The sequence below is a fragment of the Pholis gunnellus genome (genome assembly GCF_910591455.1).
Source record: "Pholis gunnellus genome assembly, chromosome: 9".
NCBI classification, from domain to species: Eukaryota; Metazoa; Chordata; class Actinopteri; order Perciformes; family Pholidae; genus Pholis; species Pholis gunnellus.
Window position 1 is genome coordinate 5,114,772 of NC_136535.1, and position 15,854 is coordinate 5,130,625.

General features: G+C 40.3%; 1 protein-coding gene across 2 annotated transcripts; it reads left to right on the forward strand.

Moving 5' to 3' along the window:
• Positions 1-6,846: 6,846 nt before the first annotated feature.
• Positions 6,847-13,429, forward strand: eif3k (eukaryotic translation initiation factor 3, subunit K). 2 transcript variants are annotated; one of them, XM_079165641.1, is made up of 8 exons: positions 6,847-7,005; positions 8,281-8,379; positions 9,285-9,405; positions 10,046-10,123; positions 11,848-11,914; positions 12,075-12,152; positions 12,260-12,385; positions 13,279-13,429. In XM_079165641.1, exons 1-8 carry the CDS (start codon positions 6,944-6,946, stop codon positions 13,308-13,310), a joined length of 663 nt encoding a protein of 220 aa, XP_079021767.1. In that variant the 5' UTR covers positions 6,847-6,943; the 3' UTR covers positions 13,311-13,429. The 2 variants fall into 2 exon arrangements, with proteins under 2 accessions (XP_079021767.1, XP_079021768.1); XM_079165642.1 differs by having other exon boundaries at positions 10,049-10,123.
• The last annotated feature ends 2,425 nt before the right edge of the window (positions 13,430-15,854 follow it).

A 15,854-nucleotide genomic window follows, 5' to 3' on the forward strand; every position in this document is an offset into this window, starting at 1 on the left:
ATTGTGGATGGAGTTAAGATTTGGATGAAAGGTTAAGACGCTCTAAACAGCAATAGAAAGATCTTTGTGTAGCATAGAGGAAGCTTTTATCTGACTAACCAAATACCAACCACTCCTTACATACCATCTCAGAGCTGGGTCACAGGTGCACACTGCTTGTTTTTGACAGTCTCGGACTTAAGAGTAAGAGGGCTTCAACGGCTTGGGATGCCCCATGTCTCGTCTATCTTTGGCAGCCATATGGCGGCTGCTACAGTACTTATAACCTTGGGAACTATTTTTTCTATTGTGTCACTAGTCCATGATTTTGTGAATGTATTCTACAGCACCTTTAATATTTATGTCCTTGTATCGTTATTCTTTATGTGGACATTTAAAAATTGTTAAAACGTTGTCTATGTACTGTATGCGTGGCTTGTAGCTGATAAATTGCAGTTGTACTGCTTGGGTTTTTTTCAGCGTAAGTTTCAGTCTTGGCTTCACGCCCACTGAAATATGTGTGTGTGTGTGTGTGTGTGTGTGTGTGTGTGTGTTGCAGCTCTGCAAGACGAGTCACTCGTGCTCGGAGCTCCCTGTCAGCTTCCTGTTCAGAAGCAGATAAATAAGGGGCACCCTTTACATCCTGTTAAGTTAAAATCACTTCATCAGCTGTATGTCTGGTACTGAATATGCTTTATTAATTGTTGGAATGCTGTTAACAATATTTGTCTTTTGCCTTTGACTCCACAATTTTCACTCTTCATATATATTTTTTTGATCTTGAAGTAGCTAATCGTGTCGTTGTCGTACACAAGTGACTGTGGAATCCCACAGATTTACACATTTGCAGAAAATCACTTAATTGAGAGGAAAAACCCACTTTCTGCTCCATAGAGATCAATGTTAAATCTGACCACTCATTTCTCAAAGAAAGCAGACGGTACCAGTTTTGTATATTGTGCTGGAGCTCACATTTTTAACACCACAAACATAAAAAACACATCAGCGCGTTCGGCAGAGTCTTATCTTTCTCACGGTATCCATATTTTATTGAGTAGTCTCATGGTTTTGGTATAAAGGGCATATGTTCGACAGGTAGTTTTGTTGAAAATCGCTGTTCACTCTAATCTCTCACACAGGTGCTGCAATCACCAACCAGTGCACCCAAGCACACAGGTGTTTCTATGAGCTCGTTAGTGATGTTTATAAACATACAGAGGCACTGAGACACACGCGCATACATGACTTGGAGATATGTATGTTAAAGTTAAAACCTCCTCAAGACAGAACCTCGAGGTCTGATAACAAAGCAGGACCCTCCTTATATATATCTAGTATTTCCATACTGTAGGAAAATATAATTATAATATATTAAAAATATAAAGGTTCAAGTACTTTATAGTTGAGAGCCTACTTTTAATAGGCTATATTTAAACATCCAATATAAATGTGTTCGCTTGGAGCTGGTTGATATGAATTTGTGATAAGAATTATTTGATAAAAGACATATAATAATATGATAAAACATTATAGTAAGTCAGGCAGTAATTTGAATGTATTTATAATGACTAGATGAACTGAGTCGGTACAGTACTGTCGTCTACCTGATCCATTAGAAAGTGTGTATCATTACAGTAAAAAACAGCATCTTCTACAATGTTTATAATGATGATATGAATCATATTTATGATAATATGAATTAGTTTTATTAGTTTTTTGTTTCAGTGAGGGAGTGTTCCCTGGTCAGAGCCGATCGAAGTTTAGCTAGCTTAAAACGTATCTTTTAAGCTAGCTAAACGTTATCTTAGCTAACGTTTTAAATGTCTCGACACTAAAACACATAAAAACCACTCAAAGTGTTTAAATCTCACGTTTTCCATAGTGGAAGTCAGTTGTGTTTCTTCTTTCAGTCTCTGTGAGTCTGTAGTTGTTCTCGAGATGTACCAAATCGTCTGTAGAAGTGAAACTTTGCAACAAATCGTCGAGAAAGTTGAAAAAACACTGTTTCTTGACCATCTGAGGCGTTGTTTATGTTTAAATGATCATCGTATATGAATGATGCACTGAGATGTAACCTAGCAACGATGGAATCTTTCACGTCCATTTTGTTTTCACAGTCACGTCTATATATAATTAATTGTTTAATATTTACATATTATGTATGCATAATTAAATACTATATTCGTTTTTATGACAGTATTTTATTATTGTTATCCTGTTTCTTTATTCTTCCTTATATTATATTTCTTCTGTACGTTTTTTCAAAGGCTTCTGCTCCTTCATATTTTAAGCTACAGAAACCGTTCAAATATCAAAATGTTCAGCTCGTTAAGGACACGTGTGCTATGTCTCTTCATATTTCTAATCTTTAAACCTTTTGAATTATTAAGCTTTTTGCAATGTGTTGTTTGAATTGGATATCTATTTTCAGCAATGTTTTTGCAATTCATTTCAGCTTTCAGCATTCCAACGCATTTTCAGCAGGAAATGCATTTTCTAGTTGTTTACTGTATTTGAATCATTTATACTTACAGGTGTAAGACATGAGAATGGCCTGAGAGGCCATGGTGACATGCTGGCACTTCTTAAAGCACTGCAGCAGTTCACTTCAGGAATTTAATCTGTTGTTCCTGACACCCTAACATATAATTAAATCATATTACAAACATGATTAATTCACTATCTGTGAGAGGACACACAGACAGAAGGACATTTAAAAAGAGCTGTGACAGCAATAGAATAGTTTGCAAGACTAAGAGTCCGCAGCCTCTGTTAGGCCGGGTTGTGTTCAACTAGAACTAGTTAGTTAGCCGGGTCATCAGAAATCAAAAGTGTTGTTCCGGCGAGATATTGTTTAAATATTGGGAATAACAGCGCACATTTTCAGACTCTCATAGCACTCATTTGTTGACACAGTACTGCAAAGAATTAAAACAATTCATCCCTCCATTGACTTTGTCTTGCGTGAGGGTGCCTCATTGTCACTTTCGTCTGCTAGCAACCAACAGAAAAAATTACTAAAAGCTGCTGTGTGGTGGAATGCACTACCAACTGGGTAAAGAACCCAGAACTAAGTTTTTATAAGCTCCTAAACGGAAAAGCTGAGCCTTCAATATGACAAAAGTGAAGCATCAGCAGTAAGAATGGGAAAACGCTAAAGTTACGTTAAAACATTTTAGACAGTATGCAACTTGTTTTATAGTGCAATGTGGATAAATCATAAAGCCCAGCAGTATCGTGTTTGCAAGTGCAACTACAGCAACTTATGCTAACACATAGCTAATATTAGCTTACTAACAGCTTACTTCATCATTTTAATCATCACCCATGATTTAGTTATCAACTGCACCCCAGTAGAAAGGGTACAGGGTACTAAAATAATCCTTTGACATGCTTAAATCTGATGTTAGCAACAGGCATATTGTTAGCATTTCAGCCCTTGGTTGCATACAGTAGTGCGGCACTCCCATCGAAGGATGCAGCTGGGGAATGGTATCATGAGGTTTTTTCTCAGTGGATCGATAGCAACAAAGACGTGTTGCTGAAGTCCTGGCAGGCAAGCAGGCAGTTGGAGGGTGCCAGATTTTAGAGCTTGACCAAAAGCTGAGTTGGCCAGACTCCCACCATCGCTGGTTCTTCCGTAGCCCCAGACATCAATCAGCCGGAAACAATATTGCGCATCCACAACTGTCAGGATAACTAATGAGAAGGTTCCCTTTTAGTTGAAGAACTGGGATCCTGAATTAGCAGGGGCTTTGAGGACAACATGCTTTCCATCCAGTGCTCCACAGCAGAGAGGAAAACACTCCTCAAACTTCACAGCAGTTAACCTCCACTCCTCTCTGGTGGGCATAGCCATGAAGTCCTCCACAAGGCACTCCCAAATAGCTGTGGCAACATCTGGGACAATATTGGAGACAGTGGAGACCCCAACACGGAAGCTGTTTGCAATGGTCCTAAATGTGTCACGGGAGTTCAGGACAGGTTCCAATAGCAACCACAAGAAAGGAATCAGTTACAGAACAGACTTTATTTTTGACAGTGGACTAGTTCAGGTAGGCTCATCCAAGCTGGGAGGTATGCACGTCTCCGTGCTCCACCCCGGGTTGCGTGGGTTCGGACCGAACGGCGGAGGACCGGTTGAGGTGTCTGTCGGCAGTGTGGCCCCGTGGACCGACACCGGACAGATGGCAGGATCGACACTGGAAAGCAGGCAGGATCGACACTAGCTGCGTCTCAATTCAGCGGCTGCATCCTTCGGAGGCTGCATTTGTAGACCGGTTGTGTCACAGCGGCTGCGACTAGGCTGTCCCATTTCAAAGACTCCTTCAAATGCAGCCGACGAATGCAGCCTTCAGCTCCCAGATTCAGAGGACACAACTGATGTATCCTCCGCGGCCCACCATATCCCAAGATGCATTGCGTGCCGATGAAGATTGTATTTTATTCAACATGGCGAGTGAAGCCGGAGCCGGAGAAGCGGCATCATTCACTACATATGAACAGTAGTTGTGAAACAATACAGAGAGCTCATGGCTCAGTAGCACAATACGTGCTGGAGTAGTTACCGAGCAGGTAACACTGTCAAGAGATGTGGATATTATGGGATTAATCCCAGTGAGTAATAACATATGATGAATCCATTTCTGTGATGTATTGCAGAGCCCTGATGGAGCTGAAATGACAGTTTGGAAAAAATATCAATATTAGCAGAAAATTGGTATTTATGTGATGATTGTGTTGGCAAATGGGTCACAGTTGTTTGCAGATTTGGGAATTATCAGAAGCAAACTGTCTGTATTTGTTTGAATTAACATTTCAAGGAAAATGTATTTCCATCAAAGGGAATGGTGCATTATGGGAAATTGCATATTGATAAAAAGAAGCAATGGACCTAAAATATTTAGCGTCAATCATTAGAAGACCTCTCACATTTCAATCATCTCTTTTTCTCTGTTCATCATGTTTTCCTCATTATTTAATGGATTTTCTCATCTTTGGCAGAGACCAGATTCCTGCTGTATTTTCTGAGTCAAATTATGTTTTGTAGTTCCTGTAATCTGGACTTTATCACATCAATTGGCCAACAGGATCCTAAATCAAGGATCATATTCAGAGGGACGTCTGTGCTGTGTTTTTGTGAGATGATGTTTTATCCAAACTCTTGCATGAACATTTGTCTTCATAATATTACTAGAATAAAATAATATTAGATAGATAGATAGATACTTTATTCATCCCCAGGGGGAAATGTGTCTGTAGCAGCAAACGAAATAACACAGTAAAATAAAAGATATTAAGTATGGAAAATGCACAATTACAATACAATATCAAGCCATGCCATGTGTATATTTCTTCTTCATGTGGTTCATTTCTCAAAATGTTGGACTGTTACTCTACTATATATACTTCTCAATATGAAGCAACACTAAACAAAACAAGACACGTGTTTTGGACCATGAATGCAGCTTGTGGGTAAGAAGCACTGAGTGGCCAGAAAGAGGCTGATGTGATGTGATGTTTTGTGTTTCTCATGGAACACACTCCGTACAAATGGTTCCGTGCGACTAATCGTTCAAACGATTACTCTTAAGCTGCTCAAACTAAGATATACATTTGATATTGTCATACAGACATTAACAACTTGAAGGGTATGTTGTATTTAATATACCCATGTCCAGGTAGTTGTGTTGATTGTAAATCAGAATCAGCTTTATTGGCATGTATGCGTACGTTGCTCTCATCGTACATACATAGATTATATAAATAAACAAGAGAAATATAAAAACAAGGACGTTAAAGACAACAAAGTAGAACAGAGAAACTAAGCATAAACATTTACCATTTAACTACAATATAAATATATATTGAAGAATATATATGAGCATAAAGAACAACAACAATGACAATGGACAATGGATTCGGGATACTAGTGCAGAATGGTGGTAATAGTACAGTGGTGCAATAGTGCAAATAGTGCAAATGGAGGTGCAGCATGTCTGAATAATTGTTCATCAGAGTGACGGCCAGTGGAGAGAAGCTGTTCCTTTGGCGTACAGTGCTCGGTAGCGCCTCCCAGAGGGGAGGAGTTGGAACAGCTTGTGTCCAGGGTGTGAAGGGTCTGCAGTGATCTTTCCAGCCCGTTTCCTGACTTTGGAGGTGTACAAGTCCAGGATGGAGGGCAGGCTGGAACCAATCATTCTCTCTGCAGACCTGACAGTCTGTTGTAGTCTGTTTCTGTCCTGTTAGGTGGCCGATCCAAACCACACAGGAGTAATAGAAGAGCAAGAACAGACTGGATGATGGTGGAGTAAAACAGAATTGTTTATACAACATATTTTTAAATCAGTAGATTTAACCCCATAATTGATATCTCCAACTGTACAATACTGATATTTTAACTCTGACATTATTACTGCGTTTATTTATACTGCACATTTAAACCAATATTCTAATTTATCTTTTCTTGCATTTTTAAACACGTCATCATAATCCCAATTGTCAGCATTATTTGCACTGTTGTTAATGTATATATTGAAGTAAAGATAACTAACATATTTCTTATTTAGATGTTTCTATATGTATTTGTGTGCAGTGAAATGCACATATTTCCTAACATTCCTAGTGGGAGCAACAACCAAGAGTTTCCTTGCTGGAGAGACGTAAGTTCGTCCTGAAGCATGACGCTGTATTATGAGTTATATACCCTTTACTTTAAAGAAGGGTGCTTCATTCAGCCGGGAATGTGACGACAAACCAAGTTCACTCGTCGCGGAATGGGAGGGTTTAGGACAGACAGCGCTCCCTCGACTGTGCAAGTCCGTACACTTTCCGGTCCGCCTTGTGCGTCGCCCTTTCCGTTCCGACTCTTTTCTCCCTCCGCCTGGTACCTTTCTCCTCGGCGTCCCACGTGCGGATTTAATTCGGTTTGAGCCTTACAATTTGCTCTACAAGTTTGGACCAAATGTCGTCGCCTTTCGAGCAGGTGCGGGCGAGCGTGGTGAAGCTCCTGCGAGGAATCGACAGGTATGTACGATGCTCTTAACGAGTTGATGAGCCGGCGAACAAGCTAGCGATAGCTTAGCTGTTGGCTAATGTTTTAAGCTAACGTTTGCTGAGTTAAGTCAGTGGTGGTTAGTTCATTCACTCATTCATATGCTTTTTATTAAGTTCAGGGGTTATTGGTGTGCATCTCACGCCAATGTGAACGTGTTATTATTAGTAACGTTGTATGAACAGTATAACTGGAACAGCAGATATGAACAGCAGTTAGCTAACTCTGCTCAAATGATTTGCGAACATTTCCCCCATTAACATTTAAATCATATGAACCAGTGGTGGAAGTACATATAACTCGACTCACTTGATTTGATTCATTAAAATATATTAACCGTGTGGACATCCATATATCCATGTTTGTTTTGAATGAGAATTGAATGTCCGTATGGTCTTATAGTACACAATAAATTATCTCAATTTACAGGACAGTCTTCAAGAATTTTACTGTTACAGATCATTTTATTTAAAAAACAACTCTAAATAAATCGTCTTATATTGATGTTTGTAGTTAAAGTAGTAGGTTCATTGAAGTTGTTTATACTAACCAAAACATTGTTCGCACATTAACAAGTCCTGATGTGTAGAGTTGAGGCCCTCAAGACATATTGTGTATTCATAGCTGAACTAACTGCATTTAGGAATAACTTACCTCTAATGAAGCTGAGTAAACTAATGCTTTTTTGTACATTATACAGTTTTTCCTTTTTCTTCAGTGGTAAATCAATTGGCAAAGCAACAAATTAGGTCACACATTGCAACCTTTCGAAAATACATATTGTATATTTGAAAATGATAAATGACACAAGAAGACAACACAAATCTAAATCAAACTTGGCATCACAGGTTTCTGAAGCCCTGATGGTGCACCTTGTACCGGGCAGCGCTCAATGTGACTCCGCTCCAAAAGGGCTCCTGTCGTTAACAGAGGCTGACCTGGTTCATTTCTCCAGTGAGCCTTCCTTTTTAATTAAGAGTTCCATAGGTTTGCCAAGTAATGAGTCCTGAAATTAGAGAAAGGACTTTGGCGGAACGCCATGGCCACAAATAAATACGAGCTCACAAAAGACACAAGTGGGGAAAAATGTCTTGCAGAGAATTTTCAGCAGCAAAACACTTTAAATACCCGTGTATCTGTGCACCTGTTACAATGACCGCTTTGCAAAACATTTGACCAGATATGCTAAGGTACTGGATTTTCATCCACACTGGATTGAGGGGTAATGCTCTTGTCTTTCTTCACAGGTACAACCCAGAAAACCTCCCAACGCTGGAGCGCTACGTGGAGACGCAAGCTAAAGAGAACGCCTACGACCTGGAGGCCAACCTGGCGGTCCTGAAGCTGTAAGTCACAGCAGCCACCATTCAACACACAGGAACACCTGTTTAATCTGCCCGTCACTCAGAGAAGGCTCTAGAGTCTCATTTAAAACCATTGTGTGGACTGTCAAAGGAGCCAACATGGTGGGGAAATAATTAGGTTTCTACTTGGTTAATGTCTTGTTGGTAGTTTAGTTTTCTGTTGCTGTTAGGTTTTTCGTAGTTTTCCAGTGATTCTTGTTGACAAAAGAGAGGATAAAAATCAATTAAAAAGTTGTAGTAACATTTATGATACGAGGTCGGTTTATTACAAAAATCCATCTGTAATCTGGAACTGTTTCTGTTAGCAGTAGTCACTTAACGCCCCCGTGTTAAAAGTTACTTTGGCACTGCTGCTGTTATCGTACCGTTAAACCGTGGGCCAGCTGATGTTTAGTATTCACTTTCACGGCCATATATGAGTGAGCCCCACTGATGCAAAAATAACTCTGCCAGTTATTACCCTAACTGCATGTTACTCCAGTAATTACTTAAGTCAAGTGCTTTATTAACAATACAGATTCTGGTCGGGGGAGGGGTTGCTCTGCCATTCAATGATTCAAATAGTCTGAGTGTCACAGCAATCCTTTTGAATTTTGAGGTCCAGTGTTTTTCTGGAAACGGGGTCTATTATCTTGTTACATTTGTTTGTTTTTAAGAGGCTTGAATCCAATATTTAAATATTTATCAGACAAGTTTTTGTTATTCATTTTGGGTAAATTAGTTGGAATATAATTAGAAAATTGAAAAAAGAATGCTTAAAATATTAATAAATTAGTCATTAAATTAATCGATTAACCTTTTACATAATCATAAAAAAATAAGTTACATTCCCAGTTTCCACCGCAGACCAGGACAACAATGATGTCATTAAATCTGTTCCTCTGCAGGTACCAGTTCAACCCAGCTTACTTCCAGGTTCCGGTGACCTCACAGATCCTGCTGAAGGCCCTGACCAACCTGCCACACACCGACTTCACTCTGTGCAAGTGTATGATCGACCAGACACACGTATCCTTTTGGTGCCGTTTCATCATCCGATGTCATCTGTTGTAGGCTTTGTAGCTCCCATTCGCTAATACGTGACGGTTTTGCTGTCTCGCTGACGGGCTGAACACAGACCGATACGGTTGGGCTTTAAAGTCAAAGTGAAGTGCGGGTGGTGTTGGGTCAGGGAGACATCGAACTTTCTGGCATGCCCCAGATTCTGGGTGACTGTGGCAGAGTGGATAGCAGGGCCATCCTGCAATCAGAGGATTGGTGGTTCGATCCCCGGCTCAGGCTCCACTAGTCGCATGTCAATGTGTCCTTGAGCAAAGCAAGACATTTAACCCCAAATTGCTCCCGTAGCTGTGCCTATGGTGTATAGATAGATACTGAATTGTAAGTCGCTTTGGATAAAAGCGTCTGCTAAATGACTGTAATGTATTTTAATGTTATTATTTTTAATTTATTTTGTGAAGCCGTATTTATTCACATTTAAGACGCGTTTTACAAAGATATGAGAAAGTCTTCACATGAAGTAGCCATGTCTATCAAGTGTTACCGGTGCCACTAAGTAGAAGAACGTTTAAATAGATCCAGGCCTGGGGGGGGGGGGGTCCTGTCCTCTGTCTCTGGGTTGGGAGGTGTTTCCTTGACTACAGTGTCGCAGCAAGAGGAGCGTCCCATCAGACAGATCCTCTACCTGGGGAACCTGCTGGAGACGTGTCACTTCCAGAGCTTCTGGGTACGTCGCACACAACAGTTAAATGATACTATAGAACAGGGGTCACTAATAGGCGGGCAACGATCCGAATCTGGACCCAGGCGCCGTTGGATCCGGAGCCTGGACTTAAAACCGATTTAACTGATAATTATTACATTTGGACGGAGCGCTTCTATTTTAACTGGCGCAGCTTTTCTAGCCTTTACGGTACTCGTTCAGCGGTCCAGGAAACACACCGACCAATTACATGCGTTGAAAATCACGTCACATGATGCTGCTCAGCCAATCAAATATGTGTATTCTGATAAACGTCCCGAATCGAGGGAGATTTACACACACGGGCGATACACAGATGGGCGACAGACGAGTCGTCGTAGAATAATGCGCGAGTCACAAGTTATTTCACATGACGTTCTCCGAAAAGTGGTCAGAGAGAGCAGAGCCTTTATCTAAGAATGGACAGACTCTTATAGGTTAATTCGCAACTCTTTTTAGCAAATGTACCCACTCGAAAAATAAACAACCTAAGAGCCCAATATGATCAGAATCCTAACGCATGAATTCACTGACCAACAATGATGTAAACAGAGGAATAGAGATGAAAGAAGTGGTTTTAATAATCACAGTTATAGACCCTGCACACACACACTTATCTTATTAGAAGATGAGGGAAATATGATGTCATTGTTTTCTTGGGTGACATCACTTCACACCTGAATTAACTGAATTTTAAGTTGCAGGACAATTCAGTGACTTTATTTTAAGAGTCGCATTTTTTAAAAGCTTTCTGTTTTGTATTTTATTCTTTAATCCAGCCCTTATTATACTTGAAACATTTATTTATTTCAGTTCAATTTGACAATAAATATTGTTGAGATTATATTATTTCTTCATATATTTGACAGTCAGTTGTTTGACGACATACAGACGTAAATGCAACTGTAGACTACTTCAATATATATATATATATATATATATATATATATATATATATATATATATATATATATATATATATATATATATATATATATAAATATATCACAGCTTACATGTTTGAATACCCCAGCTATAGAGAGACGTAGTAACAATATTAGGTAGAGAGATTGCACACAATTTCATAAATTATTTGAAGATTATCAAGAAGCTGTAATGCTTTATTGTTCCAATAAGATATCTGAATTAATTTTAAGGGGAAACTTGGTGTTGGGACTTTAAGTGGAATGCCAGAAACAATATTCAATGTGCTTAATTCAGAGTTTATCATGACTGATGGATTGCCTCCATGCGGCTCTCAACATGGCGACGGCTGAGCAGGCATCTAGCAGCTATTGTGCTAGCAGTACCGTTCTACATCACTCTTTATAGATCGAAGAACACGTCAATAACAAGATTTGATTATGACACAAACGTAACCGTGCCTATGTTGCATATTTGTGTCTTATTTTGAATTCTTTTGCCAGAATTCAGAGATGAGAAATGAAAAAGAACACATTTGACTAAAAGTGCTGACATTGTTGTTTTTCATTATTTTGAACTGCAGGTTGCTGCTCATTTATTTTGTGCACTGTGTGCCCTCTCGCGTGCTTGTGGGGACAGAAATGGATCAGGCTTTATAAATGCATAATAATCCATCACCAAACACTCTCTCGTCCTCGTTCTGAGGCCTTTTTCTTCTCCTCTTTTCCAAACTTGTCCTCTCTGTCTCCTTTTAATGGTGTCCTCTTCCTCGTCCTTCCTGACAGACGAGTCTGGAGGAGAACAGAGAGCTCATCGACGGCATTACCGGTTTCGAGGACTCCGTTCGCAAGTGTGAGTGTCGTCCTGTGACTCAGTGCACATTAAGCTCTTACAGTAATTAATCTGTGGAAGTTAACGGAAAACGAGCACACAAAGGCTGAAAAGATCCATATTGAACTTGTGTAAACATGATTAGCATCGTCTTGTTTATTTCATTCTTCTTTCTCTCCAGTCATCTGCCATGTAGTGGGCATCACCTACCAGACCATCGAGCACCGGTTACTGGCTGAGATGCTGGGAGACCCGCTGGGTAAGAAGTGAAGAGATACACAGAGCTGCCAGAGAGGTTCAATGAACCAAACCTAGAATCCAAGTTAAACGCAAAAACCTCCCATTTGTCAACCTCTGCTGGTACAGACACGCAGGTGAAGGTGTGGATGAACAAGTACGGCTGGACGGAGAACGAGGAAGGACAAATCTTCGTCTTCAGCCAAGAGGAGAGCGTCAAGCCCAAGAACATTGTGGAGAAGATCGACTTTGAGAGTGAGTGCTGCCGCCCATTCATGAATAGTAATATAACATACCAGAAAGGGAGTCAAATATGGTGACAAAAACTACAGTATGCATCGCATTGACTTGTGCGGGCTCTTTGGGTGAACTAGCTGTAAAGTGTGTACCACTAAAGGGCTGGTCCATCTGAAAACGCCCACTCAGCTGTTTGGCAAAAAAGCACCAAAGTAAAGAATTACGAACGCACTCGCTGAGTCAGCGTTTTGAAATAACTGCCAGGGTTAGTTCTGTTGTCAGTACTCTGTCTGCGGCTCCAAACAGGGTGAGGGTGTTGACCACCGTCTAGATTACTAGATGCAATACTACTGACTATAGATGAGGATAAATGTGTGTGTGTGTGTGTGTAGCGGCGTCTTTATGCAAAAACCAGTCAGTTGGCGTAGGAAAGGATTTTTCGAAGGACTTGAGCAAAATTTGAATGTCTGGATTTCAATAAATAAGGAGCGCCACTGGAAAGCTGAAGAGTGAAATATAAACCAAAAATATTGGAGACTGCACTTAATTCCACATGACTAGTTGCACTTGTCTCTTTTTTCCGGCTGGGTTGACTCCTTGTGTCTGATTTAGTTAATGACCAGACCTCATTTTCATTTGGCACATTTGTGTTCTCCTGCCTCACGTTTACAGCTGGAGCAATGATGTACCTCACTTGTGTGTTTAGGAGCACGTTTACAAGTTGTTATACACGTATGAAACTGTTGACAGGCTGTTTGTGACCTTTACTGTTCATAATGAATGAGCAACATATCACCATCAATACACATTTCACATTGAGTGAATGACTTGTTTCTGTTAATGACTGTAACTTAACGGTTTATATTTTTCCTCTCTTTCCACACATCTTCTCTCTGTTTTTCTATTCACAGGTGTATCCAGCATCATGGCTACATCTCAGTGATGCAAACGCGTGTATACACACACACACACACACACACACACACATTTGATAAGACGGATTCAACCAGGTCATTTTATTTTTCATAATCACTTTTTTTTTTCTCAATAAAAGTAATTTATCCCGTACAGCTTGTGTCTGACGTTGGTTCTTTGTGCTGCTCTCTGAACCTTCTTGAAACCTGTTTAGTTGCCTCATTAACCGATGTTTGCCAGCTTTTCCCACAAATCATTTGGATTTCCTTGTTGATCCAAATCATATCAGGGTGTTGGCTGCACTCTGTAAGTAAGCAGAAAATAAAAACCCGACATGAATCTGGGCTTAAAGCGGCTGCTGAGTCATCATGTTAGACGTTTGATTCATCCTTTTTATTCTCAGAAATGGGCCATGGATCCTTGCAATAAGAACATTTGAAGGTCAGGTCCTTAACACAAAAAGGTTTTGGTGGAAAAGTTGTTTTTAATATCAAATTCCCCTAAAAGTAGTTCCAAGGAGAGCTGATTCCACACAGCTGACAGCTGTTGCACCACATGTGGATTTAACTCTGGGTACCACCTAACAGACCATTCCCTATCAGCGATATACACTCACCGGCCACTTTATTAGGCACACCTGCTCAATTGCTTAACACAAATGGCTAATCAGCCAATCACATAGCAACAACTCAATGCATTTAGGCATCTAGTGGTGAAGAGGACTTGCTGAAGTTCAAACCGAGCATCAGAAAGGGGATTGAAGTGACTTTGAACATGGTTGTTGGTGCCAGACGGGCTGGTCTGAGTATTTCAAAAACTACTGATCTACTGGGATTTTCACGCACAACCATCTGGGTTTACAGAGACTGGTCCGAAAAAGAGAAAATATCCAGTGAGCGGCAGTTGTGTGGATGTTAATGCCTTGTTGATGTCAGAGGGCAATGGGCAGAGTGGTTGGAGATGATAGAAAGGCAACAGTAACTCAAATAACCACTCGTTACAACAAAGGTATGCAGAACACCATCTCTGAATGCACAACACATGGAACCTTGAAGCAGATGGGCTACAGCAGCAGAAGACCACACCGGGTAACACTCCTGTCAGCTAACAGGAAACTGAGGCTACAATTTACACAGGCTCACCAACATGTAACAATAGAAGATTGGAAAAACCTGATCTGATGGGTCTCGATTTCAGCTGTGACATTCAGAATTTAGCGTAAACAACATGAAAGCATGGATCCATCATGCCTCGTAGACCGCATCATGGCTGTGCAGCTGACAAATCTGCAATCTGCGTGATGCTATCATGTCAATATGGACCAAATCTGTGAGGAATGTTTGCAACACCTTGTTGAATCTATGCTACCAAGAATTAAGGCAGTTCTGAAGGCAATAGGGGTCCAACCCGGTACTAGCAAGGTGTACCTAATAAAGTGGCCCGTGAGTGTATGTCGGGCCCAGATTGTTGAATGACTTATAGACAATAAGTATGTCATCAAAAACAATTCTATATGTCACTGGATTTAAGAATCTGTTCTCTTTTCTTTGTCAGTATCCTCGTTAATAATAATAATAATCATAATCCATCAATCAAAAAAAGGAAATGAAATACAATATTACACATGTGATGGGATCCGCTTCTGTTTCTGCTGTTTTTTGCTTTGGGGACAAATTCCTGGAGCTAAACTTGGTGTGACGTTTTACAGGTTTTTATCTGAAATGGATCCTTTTGAAAAAACACCAAAAAGATCTTAGCACTTAAATGTTCATGAGAAGCTCCAGGTCACAGGTTGTGGAGAAAGGTTTGATATCAAATGACCCCAGTTATGATGAATAAGTATGACCAGGGGCGGACTGGCGATAGGGGATACCGGGGAAATCCCCGGTGGGCCGACGGGGGTTGGGCTAGTCCAATACCGGTCCACCACCTCTATCACCAACCGGCCCTCCCTCTGACATCGCCGGCCCCGATATATTCTATGCATGATCACAGAAAACGTTAAATTTACTCTAATACCTAATATCAGCATTCACTGACTGAACTTTATACTACTCCTCCCGATCTGTATTCACACTCATGGTTTCCATCTTCTTTACTCATCTAATCTCTTCCGTCAGTCTAACTTTGTTTTAGGTGTTATTAAATGTTAATCACTCTAGCCCAGTGGGTCCCCAACCTTTTTTGCGCCACGGACCGGCTTCATGTAAGACAATATTTTCATATTTTATGTGTTGTAATCCTAATAGTAAGCCATAATTATAAGATAGTAACTCATCATTTTGATACTAAGTCATTATATTGAGTTTCTCATTATATTGAATTACAGGATCTTTATTTATATCACAGTGGCGGAAATGGGCTTCCGTACCCTCTCTTCTACCAATGATAATGTTATTTTCGTGTGAAAATAGGTGGACAAAATCTCTCAATACAGTAGCCTACCTACCATATATGTAAATATACTTCGACTGTAAACTTCAGCTCCACCCTCTCTCGCCTCGCGCTCAGGTGAGCATCTACCTATGTAGCGTGCCTTGGTTTGGGCGTGGCTTCTGAGTGTTATCTTCTT